The sequence below is a fragment of the Telmatherina bonti genome, assembly GCF_933228915.1.
Source record: "Telmatherina bonti genome assembly, chromosome: 23".
NCBI lineage: Eukaryota > Metazoa > Chordata > Actinopteri > Atheriniformes > Telmatherinidae > Telmatherina > Telmatherina bonti.
In genome coordinates, this window is record NC_136632.1 from 6,953,267 (window position 1) to 6,978,288 (window position 25,022).

Genomic DNA, 25,022 nt, shown 5'->3' on the forward strand with positions numbered 1-25,022 from the left:
ATCTGACGACATAATCTGATCTGATAACAACTGATAATTAATAAAGCTTATGAGTAATTATAGAGCAATAAATGTCTTTCACTGGAACTTTTAAATATATAGATTGTTTATTCACATCACATTTATTTAGTCTGTGATATTTTTGGAAATCCATTAACAATCTTATGTAAACAAAAATTAAAGAGACTATTTATTTACCTTCTTTCAATTATTGAGCTTAAATAGTTTAGAAATAAAAATATCAGGAAAATGATCAAATGGTTATATCAAATTTTATGAGTTTGCCGATATATATGGAACATTTTTAGAATATAGATTTTTCTTAAGATATGCCAATGTTTCAATGTGTCTAAAAATTACGTTTTGGATTTTTTTGTTTTATTTATTTATTCGTTCATTCATTCATATATTCATTCATCCATTTTCCTAAACAATTATTTTGATGAAGGGTCGCGGGGAAGATGGACCCTATCCCGGCAGGCAGGGTACACCCTGGACAGCTCGCCAGGCCATCACAGGATTTATTCATTTATTTATTTAGAAAAAATAAAAATTTGTTTTCTATTAGCATAGAGAAAGGACTGAATCCAAAAGATGGAGAAAATCCAGGTCCAGGCACTCAAAGTGGACTGAATAAAAAGCCTTTATTAAAAATTGGCAAGAATCATAAAATTACACCAACGTGTATCAGCTTATGCCTTCCTCATATTTTCTATTCTTTGATTTGGCATGGAATAGCATATTAAAATATTATATTAACCATTCATTAATTCATTGTAGTTGCTTCCTAAATAAAAAGAAACCAGTAAAAAGAAACTTTCGAAATTAAATCATGCTGGTCAGAGGTGGCGCTGTAGCATGGCAGCACCATGACGTCAACCGGAAGTAAAACAAAACAAACGGAATACGTCACGCATCATGGCGGCACCCGTTCGGCTGTCATGCCGACTGGAGAGAGTCATTCATCCTGACATTAACTGACTATTTTCCTCCTTTCTTCCAAGTCTTTTTCCAGGCAGGTTGCGTGTTTGTTGTAACCCGTTACGGCATTGCTAACAGGAGCTAGCCCATGCTAGCATCACAGATAGTTAACATGGCAGCAGCCGCGTGCAGGAAGGTTAGGTCTCTGGTCACTCCGAGCCGGAGACTGTCCACCACCCAGTTCGGCGAGCCGGAGTCCTCTTCTGGCATCCAGTCTCCTGTGGTGCGGGCTCGGAGAACCAGGAAGGAGCCTAGCGGCTTCTCTGTGCTCCTCTTCCCCGGACAGGGGAGCCAGTTTGTGGGCATGGGGAGAGGACTGTGGAAATATCCCAACGTGAAGGAAATGTTCTCCGTGGCGCAGAAGATCCTGGGTTACGACCTGCTGTCTCTGTGTCTGGAGGGTCCAGAGGAGGAGCTGCAGAAGACGGTTCACTGTCAGCCGGCGGTGTTCGTCACGTCGCTGGCTGCGGTGGAGAAGCTGCACCATGAAAACCCGAAGGTTGCCCACACAAACACACACACATACAAACATACAAACACAAATACACAAACATACGAACGCACACACATACAAACATACAAACACAAACATACATACAGTCTATGATAAAAACAAACACAACAGCGTGTGAAGGCTACATTGAGACAAGGCGCAAATAATTTGTTATTCCAGCTTCTCCACTGGACAGTTTCCTAATATTTAGGCATTTTAAATTTACCAAACTTCACAAGCTGGACATCCTGCTGAACAAAAGCTGTTTAAGCCTTTTTGAGTCATAAAAGGCCAAATATAGAACACTAACTATCCCAAAAGGGGGAAATGTTAGCTTGATCTTTGACGCTAGATTGCATTTTTCACAACATGAAGATGTGTTGTTTTTCTGTCTTCATAGTTTTGCATCTTAACCTTTTGTGTGAAGTTCAGATATTGACTCTCATGATGGTAGTTATAACAGAGATTAGGGCTGTAACGATACGCTTTTCTCCCGGTTCGATTCTGATTTTTGGGGGGACCGATTCGATTTAAATTGCAATTCTCACGATTTTTCGATATTGCTAATGTTTGTAGATTAAAAATAAAAGAAAAAAACTGTACAAAACTTATTTTGTTCGTTTTGTTTTTTTTTGGTTTTTTTTTTCCTTTTAATTAGGAAAAAAACAAAACAGCGGTCAGACAATCATTTTGCTGCTATAATGTCCAATGAGACGAGTAAAAAAACAATAAAAATGACTAAAATTGGATCATGGATTATTTTTATATATTTGGGGGGGGGGAAATCGTTGTTTTTTTTTTTTTTGTTTTTGTTTTTTTTTATTAACAAAAAAAAAAAAAAAAATCTAATTTAAAATTGTGAAGCAAAAAATCCCGATACTCAATTTTTCGATTTGATTTTCCCACCCCTGCTATTTAAGCCTTTCTGAGTAGCAATTTTTACTAGGGCTGTGACGAAATGCTTTTGTCCCGATTCCGAAAAAACAACCCAGTAGCCAGACCATCATTCTACTGCTATAATGCCCAAGAAGACAAGTAAAAAAGATCAATAAAAACAATAAAAATGACAAAGATTTTATCATGGATTATATTTATTTGCTTGGGGGAAAAAAAAGAGTTTTTTTTTAATACAAAAAAATCAATTTTAAAATTGTGAAACAAAAAAATCCTGATTTTTGTTTTACTTATTCGATTTTCCCAAATCTAATTTTTACCTCTTATTACTTTGTATTAGTTCAATATGCTCTCATTTGCAGCCCATAACATAGTCTATAGCACTATTAAATGTTGACTCGTAGTAAACTGACCTTTTTGGATATAATAGAGCACAGATATTTAGTTGCTCCAATGTAGATCTTGAAGTATTTTAGTTTTATTTGGTTGCTAGAATGCAGTCATGGCTGATGCATTAACTCTGACTTGTTTAACTCCTCTCCGCAGGCCATCGAGACTTGTGTGGCTGCTGCAGGTTTTAGTGTTGGAGAATTTGCAGCTCTCGTCTTTTCTGGTGCCATAAACTTTGCTGAAGGTAAAGATGAATTGTTTTATGCTGGGAGTCCCTGGGTGGACAGAGGGGTTTAATGGTCTTTACTTTATGTCCAAGCTCTGTATGCAGTAAAGGTGCGTGCAGAAGCCATGCAGAAGGCGTCCGAGCTGGTTCCCAGTGGGATGCTGTCGGTGATCGGTAAACCTCAGGCTCAGTACAAACATGCATGTGTGCAGGCCAAAGAGCACTGCAAAAGTCTGGGGGTGCAAGATCCTGTTTGTTCTGTGGCCAACTACCTGTTCCCTGATGGCAGAGTCATCGCAGGGCACCAGCAGGTACAGAGCATGGCCACATCGGCTCATTCATCCCATTTACAAGTTCAATGATCTAGCTGTGTCTTGTTCTCAGGCTTTGGACTTCCTCCAGCAGAACTCACGACGTCTACATTTCATTAGGACCAAACCTCTCCCTGTCAGCGGGGCTTTCCACACCGAGCTGATGGCATCAGCTGCCGAGCCTCTCAGAGAAGTTCTCAGGCAGGTGGAGGTCAGTCCAACGCCACATCAGACGGGGAGTGTTTACTCTTCAAGACAGCAATTTAAATGAATAAGATAAATGAGATTTAGTTTTCATCTTGTTCATTTCACAGAAATAGTTCATAATAATAAACACAGTTGAAAATGCACCAGAAATAAAAGGAAAGAAAAATCTGTGGGGGGGAAAAAAAGGTTATTAAAATTTTTGAAAAATGACTCAATTAAATGGCATAAAAACAGTTCCAAAACTTTCAAATTTCTCTCAAAAATTAATAATAATTTATTTATTGGCAAATTAATAATTTGTTTTTTTTTTATTTAATTTCATGAGCAAAAATTTTATTTTGATTTAATTTTTTAATTTAATTCGATTTAATTTAATTTAATTTAAACTTTATTTATCCTCAAATATAAATGGCAATTTTCTCGATAAATAAGTTATTTGTCCATGTAGGTTTCATTTCTACTTTTATTTATCTATCTATCTATCTATATATATCTATATATATATATAGATATATATATATAAATATTAGGGCTGTGACGATAGGCTTTTGTCTCGATTTTTTGGGTGCCCATTCTTTTTAAATTGTGATTCTCAAAATTCTTCGATTTTGCTGAGTTTTGTGGATACAAACAAAGAAAAATTATAAACTTTTTTTGCTAGTAATTTTTCTTGATTTCAGTTAAAAAAAACAACACAGTAGCCAGACCATCATTCTGCAGCTACAATACCCAAGAAGACAAGTAAAAAAGATAAATAAAACCAATAAATATGACAAAACTATTATAGTGGATTCATTGTATTTAATTGAATTAGAAAAATCGATTTTAAAATTGTGAAACAAAAAATCCCGATTTTTGATTTTTCGATTCAAGTTTCCCACTCCTAATATATATATATATATATATATATATATATATATATGAAGGTAAAAAGCTGTATTAATATTTGCTTATCTTAACCTTGACAAATGCAACATTTGTCTGCTAAAGGTTCCCAAAAAAAACTATAGTTTAACTACAATTTATCCAGTTAATCATCATTTAACTTTATAATTCTCTTGTTTGAAGCTGAAGTTATTTTTAGTCCATTAAATATTCAGCAAAGTGGATTTTTTTGCGTTATTCAGATAACTGGATTTTATCAAATCAGATATCTGCAGCATTGTTGTGGAAGTGTATCATGAGTCGTAAATAATAAGTATTTCAGGAAAAAGGTTGTTGATGCAGATTAGGTTTGAAAATCTTCCAAATCTGTCTAAATAATTTAAACTCCACCAATCTGAGTCACACAGATCATCTTCAACTGGGGGGAAATTCAACAGTTACCCTCTGATTGAGATATTTTACCAAAAGTATTAAAAGTCACAAAGGAATTCAAAATAACACGTAAACATCTTGACAGCCTGTCTCCATTTCTTTATGCTAAAGATAACATAAATGAACATTTATGTGTATTTTCTACGTTTAAAACTAAAAATATAATCCTCTGTCACTCTTATTTTCACAAGTTCTGCTCCTCATCAGACTCCTCCCACCTCCTTCCATTCAGGTGCGGCGTCCAGAGATCAGCGTCTACGCCAACGTAGACGGGAAACGCTACATGAGCGAGAGCCACGTGCGCAGGCAGCTGGTGAAGCAGCTGGCGTCGCCGGTGAAGTGGGAGCAAACTCTGCACGAGATCTACGAGAGGACGCAAGGAGAGACGTTTCCTCACACATACGAGGTCGGGCCTGGAAAGCAGCTGGGCGCCACCCTCCAGAAATGCAACAGGAGGGCCTTCCAGATGTACACACACGTAGAAGTCACCACGCATGAGGAGTGATGAAGCAGAGACGAAGACTTATCAGTACAAAGGACTTATTTGTGTTACAATTAAATCAATATTTTTATTAATCAGGCTTTCAGTTTTGTTTTTTGTCATTATGAAGTTTATTTGCATCACATGAAACACCATCTTCAAACATGCAACAGAAAGTCCAGCTCCCATCTTTTTAGGCTAAGCAAAGCTACGTATTATTGGTAAAAATCCCAGCCTCTTAAACCAGTAAGAAACTCCAAAAGACTGCGGGCCAGCAACAGTCCAGTTAAGAGAACAGATGAATATGTTGCTACATTACACCAGCAAACCTTTCAGGTATCACTGGAAAACCTGTTTAAACAATTCCCAGCTGCTCTTATTAATTTATATTTGTTTTTCTCTTCTGTTGCCTAGCAACCTGCTCCCAGTCTTTCCTGTTATCTTCAGTACCGCTCATTTAAAAAAGTACAAAATAAGTAATCAGTAAACAGCAGAAATAAAATCAGCAGTAATTTTCACTCAGTTGCAAACTTTTTTTTTTTTTTTCCAAACAAATGAAGGCCGAAGAGACCTGCTCATGGCCCGTTTAGGCTTTCCCGTCTGTCCACAGGGCACCGTAAGCAGTCAGTGCAGCCACCAGTGCCACGGTCACAAGTGCTCCTCTGGTCCAGCCAGTGCAGGAAACTGGTTTCAAGTTCGGCACCTGTGGAATGAAACGGGAAGATTTTACCATTTTGGAGCAACAGTTTGGTTTTTTCAATTTTATTTTTTGTTCTTGCACAGATCATTCACATTGGGAGTAATGCAACATCTCTAAGCAGCAGAAACATCTGTACACACCTCATATTCATAAGAAGCCTGGCTATGTTTCATATATTTCACCAGTCATTATTTGTATTAAACAGATGCTAGTTTCTCTCAGTTCTGTCTGCCTCCCCCTTTCTCTTTCTTTCCCCCTATTCCATTTCTTCCCTTTTCTTTTCCCCTTTTTTTTTATAAAGGACAAAAACATGAATAATGTAAATAAATGAAAACATTCAACAAAGAAAAGTAAACATATAGAACAATAGCAATAAACAGTACAAACATGAACAATCTGGACAAGTGGAGAGTGGTGCTATAATCTTTTTTTACTATCTTTATGATTTATATATATATATATATATATATATATATATATATATATATATATATATATATATATATATATATATATATATATATATATATATATATATAGATAGATATAGATATATATATGTGTATGTAGATATATATATACATACACATATATATATATATATATACATACACATATATATATATATATATATATATATATATATATATATATATATATACACATATATATATCTATATCTATATATATATATATATATATATATATATATATATATATATATATATATATATATACATATATAGATATATATATATCTCGTCTAAACCAGCAGTTCTCAACCTTTTTGCAACACAGAACCCCTTGTAAAATATTATTTCAGCAAAGTACCCCCTAACCACTGCAAAATATTTTTAGTTAAGAAAACACATTTGTTTGCGTTGTCATGACGACAGTGACTGACAGATATGATTTGGCTCATAACAGGTGGGGTTTACTTCAAGTCTGAATGTGGGATTTTAGGAGGAAAGAAATGGTGTAAATCTAAATGTAAATTCAGTTTATAAATGTAAACTTACATTTATTGAAATATACTAAATATTTATATAATATTTATATTATTTTATTTAACAATGTTTTAAAGAAAACATAAAAGATGTTTCCAAATAATTCCAAGTACCCCAATGGGTACACGTGCCCCCATTGGTCTAAACAAATCCTTTCTTATGTCTCTGAACTGGTCCTGAACCCATTAGGTCCAGCTGAGCCAGAGCAACAGTTGTTTTGACGTCTGGATGATGATGCCTATTTTTTTCTGCCCTCTGTCTGAACTCAAACACCCAAAATGAACGCGGTATATCTTCACAACTCATATTACTCTGTAGAATATTGGTTCTCAAAGGGATCATGAGATGTGAGAGGTTACTACACAGAATCAAGATGTGTGACTATGTCAGAGTAAATTCCCCTGGAGCAGAGTATAAATGTAAAAGTTTATCTCCTAAAAGAAAACCATATTAAGTGAAAACCAGATGATAGCACCCGGTTCATATGATGAGGGGCTGTGTAAAAGTAGAAGCTAAAATGTGAGAAACAGGTGTTTCAGTGCAGGTAAGTATCTCAGGAAGCCACGTGGAAACCTGTAAGTGTCAGGAGGATCTGGGAAAGTCCTCCAGATTCACCTCAGAAACACCGTGGGGATCCAGTCAGAAGTGAAACCTGAGATTTTATCTGACCGAGAGGCTCAACACTTCAGTATAAACCCTCCATCTCCATGGAATACACTATTCACAAAAAGTTAGGGATATTCAGCTTTTGGGTGAAATTTCACAACAAGCCTAAAATGCATTCAAACCTGTACAGGTGAACTTAATGTGATCTTCTCTAAGCTTTTAAATGCACATGTCCAACTGTTAAATGTTCCAATAAATTTTGCACAAGTTGCTGTTCTCTAACAAGGAGCTTAACGGCAAAAATCACGGCAGGTGTGTGATCCTTGAATTGACCAATAAATGTCCTGGATCAATTAGAGCTGGTGTTTAAACAGTTGTCCTCATCATGCTGTTCACATTTTGACATCATGAGACCAAGACGACACCTAACAATGGAACAACAGTCCCTTGCCATTGCGATGCTTCAAACAGGACGTTCTCAGACAGAAGTGGCCACTGAGCTTGGAGTGTCACAGAGTGTCATCAGCAGGTTGCAACAGAGATATGGAGAGACTGGAAGAGTCACAGAAAGGCCTAGAAGTGGACGTCCTTTGGCCACATCCCGTGCTGATGACCGCTACATTGTGAACACTGCCCTGAGAAACCGGATGATGAATGCCACTCAACTCCAGGCACGTTTAAGAGAGGTGAGAGGCACCCAAGTGTCACGTCAGACCATTCCAAACCGTTTCCATCAGCGTGGTCTGCGTGCTAGACGACCTGCACGGGTACCTGACCACACCACCAGGCACAGGCATCATCGTCTTGCATGGGCCAGGGAGCATTTACGCTGGACGAGGAACCAGTGGGCCTCAGTGCTGTTCTCTGATGAAAGTCGATTCACACTGAGCAGAAATGATGGCCGGCAACGATGTTGGAGACGTCAGGGAGAGCGCTATGCATCAGCCACTGTTGTCACCAGGCCAGCTTTTGGTGGTGGCGGTGTTACAGTGTGGGCAGGGGTGTCCACTTGGTACAGAACTGCCCTACACTTTGTGAATGGTACAGTGACAAGCCCATCCTACCTGAATAACATCATTAATCCAGTGATTGTGCCCCTACATGAACAGCACAGGCCTAATTTCATCTTCATGGACGACAATGCTCCTGCTCATCGAGGCCGCATCATCAGGGAACGGCTGTTGGAGACTGGTGTACCTCAAATGGAATGGCCTGCACTCTCTCCAGACCTGAATCCCATTGAAAACCTGTGGGATCAGCTGAGCCGTCGTGTAGAGGCTCGAAACCCTGCACCCCAGAACCTCAATGACCTGAGGGCTGCCCTTCAAGAAGAGTGGGATGCCATGCCTCAGCAGGCAATAAGTTGCCTTGTGAACAGCATGAGACGTCGTTGTCAAGCTGTAATTGATGCTCAAGGGCACATGACCAGATATTGAGACGTTCACATTTTTTGTTGTGGTGTAACTACCATTGTTGTTACCTTTTGTGTTGAATGAATTTTTTGAGATGAGGAAATCAGTAGTGCATCCTTCAACTTAAATGTCTTACTTTTATGATATTATATCACTGTAGCATGAACATATTGCATTTTCCATAAATTTCACCTGAAAGCCAAATATCCCTAACTTTTTGTGAGTAGTGTACATGATGTTATAAAACATCAAAACATCATGATTGATGATTTTGGCTGCTAACTCAGAGACCTTGTCCCACAGTGAAACACAGCGAAAGCCTTGATGTGACGCCTAGTTTGGGTGGTTTGCTGGAAGCGGAGAACAGCGCTGCCCTCACTGCGTTCTTACATCCCCATGTGATTGTTTGGACTTTGACTTTGGTGGAGTCACTTAGCTGACGGTCTCCCAGTCATTTCTGTTTGCTACATGTTAGGATTGCTGCTTCTAGCCTGTGCAAACACCTTCTGTAGTGCATGTGTCTCTTCCTGTCCCCTGCATGGTGGGGAGAGTTAATACGAGCTTCATTCAGAGTATTTTTTTTTACCAATCATTAGCTTAGCAGTCCTATCTAAAATATTTGACTTTTTAGACTTGAATCAATGTTAAATGACTAAACATTGATTCAAGGATCCAACAGATGCCATTAACAATGAGTAAAAGATAAGTTATATCCAGATTACACCTTCTATCTGTTCCTACATGGGTAAGTGTTTTTGCATGGACACCTGTTATTAAATTGTATTTTTGTTATTTTGACTGTGACTGTAATTAAATCTGGGTTCAACATGTTGATATCGAGCCAAAATATTCCTGTTAATACGCATCCACTTTCATTTTACAACATTTTGAGGCTTTGTTTGGTGAAATTAGTACAGATAAGCCATGCTAAGTCTGCATTTTGACTAAATGAGTCCTGATCATGTGATTCTTTTAACTATTCTTATTTATATAGTTTACTTGCAAAAGATACTTTTTTTTTATTATAAATATTTAGACATTAGCATATTTAACTTGAACATAGTTTCTTATGATGATGCAAATGACATATAAGTTTATGGTGTGGTAACAGCTTCTTAAAGGAACAGAACATCAGAAAAAGCACAAAAGAGACAGAGAAGGTTAGAGGAATTAATAATTACCCAAGCTGGCAACGCCTCAGGTCTGAGGACCCCCTGCCGAGGCAAAGTGCTCTCAATCCAGGCCTTCACAACCGAAAACAGGCCCTGGAAGCCCCATAAGTTACTGTGGATATCCCTGATAAGAAGCAACGACAGGTTACAGCCAATAATGCAAAGATTTTTTTATGCACAAACAGCAGTTTTCAACAGTTATTTATCTAACAACTGTTTCCAGCTGATTATTTTTCATACTGGATGTCATTTAGCCAGAATCAAACTGTTTCCAGCTGAGAATAAAAAGACTAAAGTCTGTTAGATGGTTCACGATTACAATGAAACTTCTCACAACCTTCCTTTCTCTTTCCTTGGAAGCTTGCTGAACTTTGCCTCGTTCTAAAGTCTGCCTAAGGTAAGCAGGTGAAAAGAGACATGCTTGTACCTGTAGATGGTCCGAGTCAGCATCTGGGCAGGTCCCAACAGGTGTCGAGGATGCAGTGGCCCATCTGGCCCTCTAGCGGCCCACTCCCGCTCCATCTGGTCTCCGATTGCAGCCAGCTGCCGTCCAAAGGCACGAGCAGCCCCGTCACTGACCCTGAAGGAAGACCGAGCAGGAATGTTGCTCACTGACAAAGATCTGAGATTTCTTCTTTTGTGGCAGAGAAAAGCGATAACAGATGTGGGGGTTTTGCCAAACAAAAAGCTCTTTTGGATCCTGTTTGTTGTTGGTACAACTGATCCCACATGTTGTGTTTACCAGAAGCTCAACCTGCCCAAGCAGTGTTTTGTTGTCAGGAAAGAGTCCCACTGGAGCAAAGACTGTCTATACTTTACCTGAAGTTTACATCAAACAGAGTGCCAGCGTGCACCTCTCCAGGTCCAGCCTGGAGGGACACGGCATGGTTTGGTCGTCTTGTCTGTTCCACCATTGTGTTTTCTAAGAGAAACACAAGAATCCAAAGGGTTCATATTCAAACATCTGAGGTTAAACCTAAAACAACATGAGCCATGCAGGACAAATAAAAGCTCCAGTGGAACAGTATTGTCTCTGTATGACTCCAAACGTTCATAAACAGGTTGTGTAAACATAAAGTCATGTGACCAGGAGAGCTTGAGCTAATGTTACCAGGGAGAGAGTCCAGGTTGACGTCATTTGTTGATTAAATCTGCTTTCTAATGTGTGTTGCAGCTAACTTGTTTCACTTCCTTAATGCTTAGAACTGCTAGACTATGTCTAATTTAGCTGTTAAATTGCACACAGTACATACTGTATTCTACATTTAGGTTTCTAATCTGTGTTTATGTCTCTGTCACCTGAAGTGAGATCAGTCTCTACTGTACTTTTGTTCTCAAATGCAAATTCCACATTTCCATAACTCAAATCAACTAAACTGCCTGTTTGCTCTCACCAAGAAGAAAATAAACCACTACTCACTGCAAAAAAAACATCTAAAAAAAACTTTAGATATTTACTTGTCAACCAAATGTTATATCCAATGCAGGGCTTTTAAGTATTAAGTTCTGACTGACTGTAGTTTTCCATACTGTCAAAACAAAAAGATGAAGTCATCATTCCCACCGAAAGCAAACAAAGGTCGTTTTGAAGAATACATTTTTTAAATTATATATAAAATTTGTTCCTAATTATTAATTTAACAATGACTGCATTTTCAAATAAACCTGCATCTGGCTTGAGAAATATTTTGTTGACGTTATTAATAATGAAAAGTATGAATGCTGTTGCCCTGACAGTGAACAGGTGCATGCACAACAACAAAAAGACTGAAACTACCTGTTGTGTAGATTAAATTGGACGCCGCCCTGTAAGAAATATAAAGCCGTTTTGATAACAGTAGTAAGTCATTACATTAGATTTAAAAAATTGATTTTAAAAAGGAGAAAAGTTTGCTTGTACTTACAGCAGCGTCCTTTAATCTTGTTGCTCTCAGGTAACTGCAGCAAATATGACTGGCCACGCCTTTACCTGCCGTTGCCACGAGCCACCACTAGGAGGCGACAAAAGCACCGAGATGCTCAAACTAGTTTCACTTTTAAGAATTTCTTTTATTTATTTATTTATGTATTTATTTATTTATTTGATTGTTGGCTTATTATTTAGCTGTGATGGACTGGCGACCTGTCTAAGGTGTACCCTTTTGTTTATTTTTATCTTTCTAACCAGGAAGTCCCTTTGAGATCAGAAATCTCGTTTACAAAGGAGACTTGGCCAAGGTAGCAGCCATACATTAAAAAAATAAAATAAAATAAAATAATATATTTATTTATTTTTATATATATATATATATATATATATATATATATATATATATATATATATATATATATATATATATATATATATATATATATATATATATATATATTCTTTATTTTTTTAACAGAAAAGCCAGAGATTGCGTTTAAAAACACACGCACATACACACACACACACACACACACACACACACACACACACAAAAAAAACAATGACATTCCTCCTTCACTCCATGTCTCAGGATAATCTTAAAATGATTATCCCATTGATTGCTGGGATAGGCTCCAGCTTTCCAGCGACCATTAATGGAGTAAGTGGTAATAAAAAATGGGTGGACGGATGTATTTACTATTTAGATATTCTCATATTATCATAAATGTAAACATAAAACGAACTGGATAGTGATATATCAATAGTTGATCTAATTTATTTGAATTTATAGATAATTAAAAAAAACAGAATTGTTTTAATAAGTAATAACTTGTCTGTAAAAAGGAAAAAAAATAGACATTTAGTCATAATTTTCTGCCATCAGTCTCCGGAACAAGACCTCCTCAAGTTAATCATATACTACAATATTGAATTTTCCTTTGGGGATTAATCAAGTATTTTTCATTTCATTTAATTTTCGTTTCATAAGGATCATATCATGTGCGGTGGTGTGCGGTAATGTGAGGTTACATGTCTCGGTACTGCCCCCTACTGGTCGACTGTGGTAATGACACCCTGCATTGACTTTAATGCGTCCTCCGTTGCTAGGTTATTCTCCCGGAAGGACCAAGCTCGTCACGTATCGATGTATTTCACTTTTTAAGACATTTAATATTTCAGCAGCTCCTCGGAATATCGTAATTGCATTTAAATATATGTTATTACGTTTCAGTAACAAATACTTGAGCTGTGGATGTGTGGCTATCGTGGGCGTTGTCATCGCTGTATCCAGCTTCACGTCGCCCGGATCAATAACTAACAGCTTGCCGTAAAGCAGCTAACATGGAGGTGGTGTGTTGTCGTTAGCTTCAGCTATCTGGGATGCTGACAGATGGTTCGGCTGTGAGTGCAGGTTTGGATGAGATTGCATCCTTGACTGGATGAGGATTCAGCAGCTTGCTAACGGAGCCAGCTAGACTGATGCACATGACTGGCTGTTTCCTGACATTTGCTTTGCAGGTAGCTGATCGCATATAAATCCAACAGACGATCATTAATGCTTTGTTGCACAGTTACAGGATGCAGCTCCAAGAAAACCTCTCCCTGTCTGACTGTTTGTCTGCTTTTCTGTCTGTTTACCTGTTGTTTTGTGCTCCCCCCCAGTGGGAGGCACCATGGCCGGGAAGGTGAAGTGGGTGACAGACATTGAGAAATCAGTACTCATCAATAACTTTGAAAAAAGGGAATGGATTCAAGTTACAGAAAACGAAGACTGGAATTTCTACTGGTATGTTTTCCATAAATACAACACCCGATTCTGTAGTTTTTGAACAAAAAGTTCAAATGCATGGTTATGAAGTATCATATGTTACAAGTGACATGACATTAAAAGATTGTTGATCAATAGGATAACAGGTCTTCAAGACAATACTTTCTTGCACTTAATTTTTACAATTAAGTGCAAGATTTTCTTTTCCAACTGCAAATCGAGTCTGTGTTTATTCAGAAAATGTCATTAATAATTTAGCTGTCAGTCCAGTTAGCCTCTTGAGATCACCTGGATGCAGGTATGTTTTTGTACCTGCTTGCAGGATGAGCATCCAGACCATCAGGAATGTGTTCAGTGTGGACACAGGCTACCGCCTGTCAGATGACCAGATGGTAAACCACTTCCCCAACCACTACGAGCTGACTAGAAAGGATCTGATGATCAAAAACATCAAGCGCTACCGCAAGGAGCTGGAGAAGGAGGGGAGTCCACTAGCAGAGAAGGATGAGAATGGAAAATACATCTATTTAGGTACACTTCATGACACAGAGAAGACGGATAAGTGGAGAAATACTGGGGTTTGTTTCAGTTTGCAGTGTGGAGGAATGCTGCTTTAAGTCCAGAACCTGATCGTGCTTTTTTTTTTCTTTTTCCTTTTTTTGCAGATTTTGTCCCTGTTACGTTCATGCTCCCCGCTGACTACAACCTGTTTGTTGAAGAGTTTCGCAAGAATCCATCCAGCACCTGGATCATGAAGCCCTGCGGGAAGGCCCAAGGCAAAGGCATCTTCCTCATTAACAAGCTGTCCCAGATTAAAAAATGGTCACGAGACAGCCGCACATCAACGTGAGTTAACAAAGACGTTATAAATGGTTTACACGGGAGTTTTTTTTCCCCTCTCAGTTTTACAGTTTTACATATAAATAAATTTAAAATAATCCCAGGAGGCACATTTTTAATCTCTTCTTCATTAATCCCTGGAACCCTGAAGCCACCAAATTAAGGGCTTTTTCTTTACCAGTAGGATATATATATATATATATATATATATATATATATATATATATATATATATATATATATATATATATATATATATATAATATAGTGTATTTTACACATTTTGCCAAATCTCACAAGTGTTCATTCTAATATTACATAAAAAGTAATCAAATACCCCTCTATTAATTGTTGCAGACATGCAGACATTTTCCTTACAGAATGCAGTTTCCAGCAAAATAGGCTTCATGTTTAAAGGGTTAAAGTCATGAATAGTATAATCTGATCTATCAGCCCCTGTGATGGACTGGCGAGCTGTCCAGGGTGTACCCTGCCTTTCGCCCAATGACAGCTGGGATAGGCTCCAGCTTCCCCGCGACCCTTCATCGGATTAAGCGGTTAGGATAATGGATGAATGAATGAATAATCTATCAGCATTTTGTTTTCAGGTGAACATCCAACATTGTTTAGTATGGATGATAATCCTTCTGTTTTCATTGGAAGTGTCACGCTCCATCTAGTGACACCTCGGATGAAGACCAAAGGGTTATCATTGAAACATGTCGGGTATGTGTGACAGATTACGTGTGGGAAACGAAAAAAACTGAAAACTATGTAAGAACATAGACAACATGAGCAGATTGAGATGATGTGAAATGGTTCCTTAGCGTTCACGCTGAAAAGAACAGCCACATGGTCAGGGTTTTGTGGCTGATGTTCGCCTTTATCTTGCTCCAGGTTTGTGGCAGCATCCAGCGGGAAGGAGGCTTACGTCATCTCCTTATACATTGACAACCCGCTGCTGATAGGAGGGAAGAAGTTTGATCTGCGCCTCTACGTTCTCGTGACAACATACCGGCCTCTGAAATGCTATATGTAAGAACAAGTACTTTCAAGTCATTCAGAGCTTTTATCTTTTACCAGAATGAAATCATTCAAGAATTGATAGTAATTTGTCTTTTAGCTGGTGCAGCTGTGTTACAGCTGTTGTCTGGGTTTCTGACTCTCAGGTACAAGCTGGGCTTCTGTAGGTTCTGCACAGTGAAGTACACGCCGAGCACGAGCGAACTGGACAACATGTTTGTTCATCTCACTAATGTGGCCATCCAAAAGCACGGGGTAAGTTTGCATGAATAAATGATGTATTTATTCTGAACAAGTAGTTAAAATAGTGAATCAGATACAACAGAGAAAAAAGAAAAGAAACAAACAAAAAGTAAAGGATCACAACTAAAGAATAAAAACTATATCTTCATAAAAAAGTAGGAGGAAGTAAATAAACTTAATGAAATTCTACCATTTTCTAAGGTTCAATGTCACATTTAATGCAGATCAAATAAATTTGAATTTCCATTTGAAATTGAAATTTGAAAGTTAAAATTAAAATAAATAAAATTAAATTAAAATTTGAAATAAATTTGAAATTAAATTTCATTGAATTTCCCTTTGGGGATTAATAAAATATCTTTTTATTTAATTTAATTTAATAAAGTATATAAACTATTAATATACATGTGAATATATGAGCAGTTATAAATATTTTAAATATACTTGTTTACTTAGATATTCATATAGAAATATTTGAGGTTTGTAGGTCTTGTGCTACAAGAGAAGTTAAACTTAGTAATTTTATTATAATAATAAAATGACAGACTTTATTAATATATAATTTAACTGATGGTGTTTAAACGCGCCTGTTAACAAAATAAGACTGAAATGGTTTTATTGCTGAAGGTGATCAATGGCATCTGTGTGTATGAAATGATTGTTTTGCCCTCTCTGGGGAAAACCGACAAGGATAGACATTAACATGTCTGAAAACATGACAAGGGATGAAGAGATTAACATCTAAATGTCCATTTTTTGTAACATATAAATGTTGAATTTATTACCCAGATTATGTGGGAAATGATGGAATATCTTTTTACTGTTGAAAAGTACTGAAATGTGTGAAAGTGTCTCTTTAATGTTGAACATAAAATGTAGTTTTACTGGGTACTTTCTCCCTGCAGGATGACTACAACCACGTCCACGGCGGCAAGTGGACAGTCAGTAACCTCCGCTTGTACCTTGAGAGCACCAGAGGAAAGGACGTGACCAACCGGCTGTTTGATCAGATCCACTGGATTGTGGTGCAGTCGCTGAAGGCCGTCGCTGTGAGTGGATGTGACGATAAAGTATTTTTACTTCCAACACGTGATTGTTCATGTCCCATATTTACATGTAGTGAACTGCAATGTTCAAAACATCACACGTGTTTTCAGATTCCCCATGAGAAATGCAGTATGTCTAATAAGTGGTGTACTTATCACAGAAGAATAGCGTTAAAGTAATCAGTCAGTTAAAGGTTTCCTGATTAATTTTAGGTACAAAGACATAATAAGTAATGAGATCTTCAGCTTAATCCTCCAGATAAATGTAGTGTCATCACCTCTTCTGTTATTCTACGCTGGGAATCAGTTTCCTCCTCGCTTATGCAGCAGATGGATGGGGACTTTTCTGCTGCGTCTTTTGGGAACTATGTTTTTAAATCTAATGTATAATAAGACGTGCAGGTGGTTATATAGTCTGTTATCATTCTGTGCTTTTTTTTTCTGAAAACAGCTGTGAGATGTGGCCAAAAATGAATCGATGAAAGAAAGTCAGTGGACTACTACGCACTCGTGTTGCTCATGTATTGTTGCATTTCTTCCGTTAGCAAAGGAGAAAGTAGCACCATTATTTGACAAGCTATCATGTGATTCAACTCGAACTTCAGTCATGAGGAAGAGGTCTGTGGAGGTTTCAGCAGGCCGACACTTTGAAACCCACAGCTGTAAAGCCACCTGTATGTCTTTATATTGTTTGCTCACCCAACATAATCCACACTTCCCTTTTCTTCAAAGTGGTGTCTGACTCGCTTCCTCTCTATAGCATTACTGCAAAGTCTTCTCTGTGTTGTTATTTATGACAGTTGGTGTATTTTTACTCCACTTAGAAACTAAGATCCTTCCCTGATGTATCATTCAGTGTTTCACTGAAAACCTTTCAACATATTCAGTGAAAAATTCCTCTTTCTAATCATGTCTTCTTTATTCCTAGCCTGTGATGAACAACGATAAGCATTGCTTCGAGTGTTACGGGTATGACATCATTATTGATGACAAGCTGAAGCCATGGCTTATTGAGGTGAGTGGTTTAACAGGGAAAAGCCCCATCAAATGTTTTTTTTAAACCTGGAAACAAGTCTGTCAATTCAGCTCGCAAGAGCTCCTTCTAGTCGATGTAGAAGCCTTTTGGATGTATACAAATGGCAGTAATTGGGGCAGCTGCCTGTTTTCATCCCCAAAATCAATCAGGACACCCCAGAAGTAATCATCAAGTCATCATCTAGTTTTTGATCAAGTAGAAGTGTCATTTCATTATTAGTCTGTTGCATCCTGCTTATTTAAGGGAGCGAGTAACTTCAATGCCTTCAGGGTATGTTTGGTTAGGTGACTATTTAACTGGGATGTGTAATGAAGGCGTGTTTTCAGGCCTTTCTGTGCACCTAGCAGACACTTCTGACAATACAAGAACAAAACCAGTAACACAGACCGATTCAGGCTGTTTTCTGACTGGTCTGTCGGAGATGTGTGCTCGTTCTGAGGCTGTCATATTAAACCGCACTCCTTTTGACAGCGATACAATTTGTTGCTGGGTTTCCAGGCTAGATCTGTACTATTTTTGTTCAAAGACACAAATCTGATCTATTTTCAGCAAGACAAAATTGGCTTGAGGGCAGAAACACTTTGCGGTGAAGAAGTTGGACTCCTTTGTTCATTCATCCTGCAGCGTCCTCCGTTAGGTTCTGACATCACGTATGCAGGTCTCATTAACAGGTAATGGATATAAATATCTGATGAGCTCCTGGAAGTGTTTGCATCTGGAAACAGGGTTGTTGAAGCACATTAGCAGCCGTATTTCCTGCTGATAAGAGCTTCTGTTTTGGGACAGGATGAAATTAGACAATGCTCCTTTGGATCCTGTAATGCATGATTATGCACAAACGATTAGCTGTGAACCCGCTCCCAGTTTATGGCTAACTGGTTTTCCATTTGTGCAAAACACTCCTTCCCTCAAACATCAATGTGTTGGTTTGTGTGTGTGTGTGAACCTCAGGTCAATGCATCGCCATCGCTGACCTCAAGCACAGCCAATGACCGCATCCTCAAGTACAACCTCATCAATGACACCCTCAACATCGTCACACCCAACGGAGACATCCCAGACTGCCGCTGGAATCGCAGCCCGCCCAGAGAGGCCCTGGGCAACTATCAAGTCCTGTGAGTTACTTATAAATCTTTTAATCATGCTCATGTTTGCCCTGTCTCAGGCAAGTAGCCACATGGGAAATAAAAATAGGTAAATTTGGTTCCCACAGCTTCGTCCTTTTCTCTCAATATGTGAAAGCTCACTTGGTGATGATGCCTGTACATATTTGTGTTTGGGCTCTAGATAAGGTCTGTCAACTTGCTTAGCATGTTTTGTAACAGTGTATGGATGTTTTACGTAGCTGTACTATGGTGTGTACTTTAGACTTTCCAACTAAAATCTCTCCTTCGAGCCGGAATTGAACCAGCGACCTAAGGATGTCTGATATTTTTACTACAGTCCTCCGCTCTACCAACTGAGCTATCGAAGGGATGAATTGCATTTTTTAGTTATGTCAGATACTCAGAAAATCAACCGCGAAGTCACTCATATGAGAAATGAATTAAAGTTTAACCTTAAAAATATTGGTTCTTAAGGATTGGATGTGACTAGGGGTGGAAAAATCGAATCAAAAAATCGAAAATCGGGATTTTTTGCTTCGCATTTTTAAAATCGATTTTTTGTGGAAAAAATCTAATTTTTTTTCCAAGTAAATAAAACGAATCCACTATAAAATTTTTTGTCAATTTTTATTATTTTTATTGATCTTTTTACTTGTCTTCTTGGGCATTATAGCAGCAGAATGATGGTCTGGCTACTGGGTTGTTTTTTCCTAACTGAAATCAAGAAAAATGACGAGCAAAAAGAAGTTTTGTACATTTTTTTTGTTTTTAATCTACAAAAATCAGCAATATCAAAGAATTGTGAGAACCGCAATTTAAATCGAATCGGCACCCAAAGAAATGGGGATCAAATTGGGACCAAAGGATATCGTCACAGCCTGAGATATGACACTCTACAGTCCTGCTGTCTTTATTTAATGTTGGAAGTATGTTTTTTTTTACTACATGCAGCTGTATCTCTATGCAGAATACACAGACAGACGCAGGGATCCATTAACATCACCGTTAGTTATTGTTTAACTCAGAGCTTCATCGTCTCTGTTGATGTTTTGGAACAAGTCCAGTTGTCATACATAGTGAGTTTGACATTGATTAAGGCACATGCGTGTTCAAAAAGTCCTCCTTCGAGCCGGATTTGAACCAGCGACCTAAGGATCTCTGTTGTATCCACCCACTACAGTCCTCCGCTCTACCAACTGAGCTATCGAAGGTCTGCTGTGAAGTGTAAGCACGTCCTTTCATGTCAGCAGTTCAGACACGAGTGTATACACGGTGGGGGTGAGGGATTCAGATCAAGTGAAGCGCTTTGCTGACATACTCCACGTTAAAGCAAACAGATGGAGGCAGCAGGAACTCCCTAACCTTCCTCTGTTTGTGCTTCATCAGGTATGACGAGGAGCAGACGCAGAGCGAGAATGCTGAACGCGACCTGCGGAGCCGCTCGGGTCAGCCGTTGGGGTCAAAGGCCACCAAGGGGAGTGCAGGCGTTCGCCCCGCTGTTGCCACGTGGAAGTGAGATGAAATTACTGACTCATAATGACTTCCTGTACACTTCAGGGAGCAACAAGAGGCACAAGGAAGAAAACAACTGTCTCCCAGACTTTTTTTTTTTTTGTTGTCTTTTAAAGCTAGTGGAAGGACGACTTCCTCTCTCCTCTTCACACTGACTGCAGCGCAGGAAGCAACACCGCTGCTGGAGGGGAGAGTCATCAGTGTGGCCTTAAGGGCCGGTTTCTTTAAATCAGTATGAAAATAGATGAATTTATGATGCGATAAGGGTCAAGTCCGGCAAACTGAATGTCTCAGTAGAGTTACCAACCTAAACTATGCATGGGTGTTGATAGCTGATGCTTAAACTTGACCTGCCACATAGGTGCTAGTGAGAAGATGAAGGTGAAGTGTTAGCCTTGTTAGCAGGATAAGAACTAATGCAAATGGCGAAAAGATATCAATTTCAGAGGTTAGTTGATATGTGGAATTAGCTAAATGTGTATATTAATAATGTTTTATATGCTTAAAGCCAGTAGGTACATGCAGAGGTTGGGAGGCCATTTAACAGTGTTGCACTTTATTTCTTTATTTTTGCTTAAATATTAAATGCATTTCTCATGTTGCATTTTTGAGTAGTTCTTGATATCACATCTAAACCTTGAAGACGAACAGGAATGTAATTCATGCAGTCTTGGATATTACATGTTTATTTCCTCCAGCCACTGAAGCATTGAAATACTAATGACAAATAAACCACTTTTTCATATCAGGTGGGGCTGAATGGTACTGGAACAGTATTAACAGCCATGGGATCAATCTGTGGTACTTTAAAGCAACTCATACCGGCTTCTGTGTGGATAATATGGATGTATATTCATGGATTTATCACCTTGTGTGATGTCAGATAAAAATAAAGCACCAACTTCTGACTTTTCAGAAGGTGGTGTAGGTTTTGCTGAGAATATTTCATCACACAGTTACACATTTAATGGCTGCAGATTGAATTTAAATTGGACTTGAGCAATTGATTAACTGCTGACACTTCGTTTCTCTCTGACTAGTGACAAGTGGAAGAAAGAAATGTGTTTACAAGGCTTTAGAGGAAGTTGTTGATGCTAACACAGTGTCATTCAGTCCCACTATTTCACATATTCTGGAATTAAATGCTGCTTTCCTGAAATGTCCTGTTTTTCTTTTTTTTTTTCTCTTTCGTAATAACAAAGACAAAGAAAATACTTTTTTAAAAAAAACTTTACTAAGACTGCATGGCATTATTGCTTCTCGCTTGTTCATGATGTTGGTAACCATCAGAGCTCATAAAGATGGGAAAGTCATAGATGTGCTGACCTCTGACCAAAAATACCCAAAGCACGAGACACCTGTGTGGCCAGATTTAGTGGGAGATGATGGAAACTACAGCAGATAATGGAACTGGGTAAACCTGTGAAAGTTCCACTTATTTTACATCCGTGGCATTTTCAGATTTGTTTTTGACTTTGCAATGAAATCTGTTGGTATGTGAAATTCATTGTTTTCATCATTATTATTATCATTATATTATTATTATTATTGTTAATATAATAATAATAATAATGTACTTTTATGCTGTGCAGCAGTAAATATAATTGACAGTATTTTTTTTAAGTGTAAAAGATTATTTGCAGTCAGATTACAACAAACTATAAGTAAAAAACAAATTGATACAGTAGAAAAGACAGAGCATGACAAAATTCTGTTTTGAAATTAGTGATTACTTCTGCAGACAAAGAGGTCTACATCAACAGTGTTGGAGATTCAGAAAGAAAAACAATTTCAACTTAGTTTATCCAACAATGTGTTGTTTCTGTTGCTTCTTCTCTATCTTTCATAATTTAAAAACCAAATGTGTGCTGTTATTTTTGCTTTTATATCTGTGTATGGGAAAATCTTACAAATCTGCTGGCAACTAACAACCACGTGTCTGATTTGGCTGTTTGTTCAACCTTTTCATGAACTGTGACACAAATAACCTCTGCGTCCCTAGAGTTTTGAATGTTTCCTATGACTAGTTTGCTCTGTGCATTTTGTACTATGCACAAGAAACTTTTTGTCCCTTATCATAACATTAAATCATTAACTAGAAGTTATGGATATACTGAAAAATGTAACAAAACAATTCTGAACCTGATGACTGACTGCAAACTGCATTGACATTATGAGGCTCACAGGGTTCACGCTTCATATTTGGATCGAGCCTCAAAGGTTAATATGACTTTAATTCACAAAGACTCCCTGAAACTTTCTATTATTTCTTAGAAATGTTTTGAACAGAAAATTGGAAAAGCCTGAGTAACACTGGGTAAAACTGGTCTTCAGTCTAAACTTCAGTCTTTCAGGGAGTTTTAAGCAAAAATGTAGCTTTTCTACCTGAACACTCCTTTATGATCCCAGAAGGCTCTTGAACATCTTAGTGGGAATTAAAAGGATACCTGTGGATTTGTAGTAACACATCGGGCTAGATTTTAAATTACAAAAACATAGTTGTAACCACTTGTAACCCATCCAATACTCCCTGATTTAGTGAATCTATAAGATTTTTACATGAGATGGATACAGAGCAAAGGCAAAAGAGTAATACATGGGGCAGCATACCTGTTGTTGAACACGTTGCAGATCTGAAAGATTCATATACGTTATAGCAGCAGACCCAGACAGAAGAACAGTAAAGACACGCTGGAAATCTTGTTGCATTTTTTTTTATTTTTCAACTTTACAATACTTTCTCTTATTTACTGGGACAAAACACAACATATATAACAAAAATATGAAAAGACGTTAGTGTCTAAGTGGGAGGTTGAAGTTTGTTTAACATTCACCTACCAGATGCATAAACCTTTTTTTTCATTTAGTATGAAGTTTAAATTACATTTTATTCATTAAAAAACATTGAAGTGTAAATTGTCTACATACTTTAAATACATTCATTATAAATTCCCTCTAGGATAAAAAAGCATTTTTCATTTAACGAACAGGGGCCTCAGTAGCATGTTGAAGAACAGCCACAACAACCTGGTATCTTCTCCTCATGCTGGTCACCAGCTTGGTCAGAAACTGCTATGGGATGACATCCATTCTTCATATATTCTTTAGAAAATGTGGTTGTGTTGATCACTCTGTGCCTAATGTGTTCCCACAAGTCTTCAACAAGGTTGAATTCAGGACTGTAGGCAGGTCATCACTGCCTCTCAAATTCCAATTTAGTTTCTGATAAACCCTGCTCTGTGGGATTTAGTCCCACAGTGGTGAGATATAGGATTGTCACTGGTTGCATTGAGATTGTGTCCAATGTTGACTTATTTTCACACTGAGGGAGATGCCACTCCACAGCATCACACAGCCTCCACTGGGTGCAGCAATCTGCATAGTTGTCTCCACATCTTCTCCACACTTTGACTCTTTCCTGTTCCTACAGTGGGAATGATCCTTCTGATGTGGTCCAGGTCAGGTTCCAGTGCACATGTTGCTAACACCAACACAAGTGAACCTGGCAGTGAAGGAAAATAATGGAAATCGATAGCAGAGTAAGCTGTTCGACCATGGCATCCTGCTGTCTGTAGAGAACTGCCCTTAGTTCCTTAGTGTTGACAGGGTGAGAAAACTATCATCTGGTGTTCTTGCAATGCCCATTTCACAGTCTTTCTTTGAAATCCCAGTTTTACAGAATGTCACAATTTCCTTTAATTTGGAGATAGTACCAGAACTTCCCCAAAATAATGCCCTAACTTGGTATTGGGGTACACCAGTTGAGGTTACTTATGGCATGGGCCCTGTACAGATTAGTCAAATATGCCATGTTCAGAGCACATCAACTGACCAGTGTGGATGGGTCTTTGCTTAGAGATGGTCACACACAGGCACCTGGGGTATTAGAAGCTCCAAACAAGATTTGGCAAGTTTTTCATTGGCACATCGCCCATTCTCATCTTCTGCTCATCCCACAAGTTCCTTAAAAACACATAACTAATTAAAAGGGAAATTAACAGGCTTTCATATGTATACAATTAAATGCCAAGAATGGTTATAATCATAGACTGTATATGAAATATGGACGAAGCGTCCGGCGGTTAAAAGTGAAGCCGTGCAGAAGTGCATAAAACTGCAGTTCCCCCTTCATCGACTAGGGGCTGCAAAACAGAGCAAATCCCCATAGACTCCCACGTTAAAAAGACCAACCTCACAGTAGAAATAAACATGTTTACAACCTGGTCCAAAAATCCATTTTAGGTTTAATAGGTCAGGTTTACCTTCATGACAACTGTTGGGGGAGTGAATTTTTTTCTAACTTGCCCGTTTAAAAGTAATTTAATCTCAAGGGTCTTTT

At 38.0% G+C, this 25,022-nt stretch overlaps 2 protein-coding genes across 2 annotated transcripts; both read left to right on the plus strand.

Annotated features, from left to right (window-relative positions):
• The first annotated feature begins 917 nt into the window (after positions 1-917).
• Positions 918-5,331, plus strand: mcat (malonyl CoA:ACP acyltransferase (mitochondrial)). Its single transcript, XM_079263559.1, has 5 exons — positions 918-1,480; positions 2,915-3,002; positions 3,078-3,295; positions 3,369-3,506; positions 5,052-5,331. Exons 1-5 carry the CDS (start codon positions 1,070-1,072, stop codon positions 5,322-5,324), a joined length of 1,128 nt encoding a protein of 375 aa, XP_079119685.1. The 5' UTR covers positions 918-1,069; the 3' UTR covers positions 5,325-5,331.
• An 8,448-nt stretch (positions 5,332-13,779) lies between these two features.
• Positions 13,780-20,687, plus strand: ttll1 (tubulin tyrosine ligase-like family, member 1; the record flags this gene model as incomplete). Its single annotated transcript, XM_079262896.1, has 9 exons — positions 13,780-13,895; positions 14,200-14,408; positions 14,543-14,723; positions 15,615-15,752; positions 15,887-15,995; positions 16,889-17,032; positions 17,958-18,044; positions 19,017-19,180; positions 20,558-20,687. Exons 1-9 carry the CDS (start codon positions 13,783-13,785, stop codon positions 20,685-20,687), a joined length of 1,275 nt encoding a protein of 424 aa, XP_079119022.1. The 5' UTR covers positions 13,780-13,782.
• Positions 20,688-25,022: the final 4,335 nt, after the last annotated feature.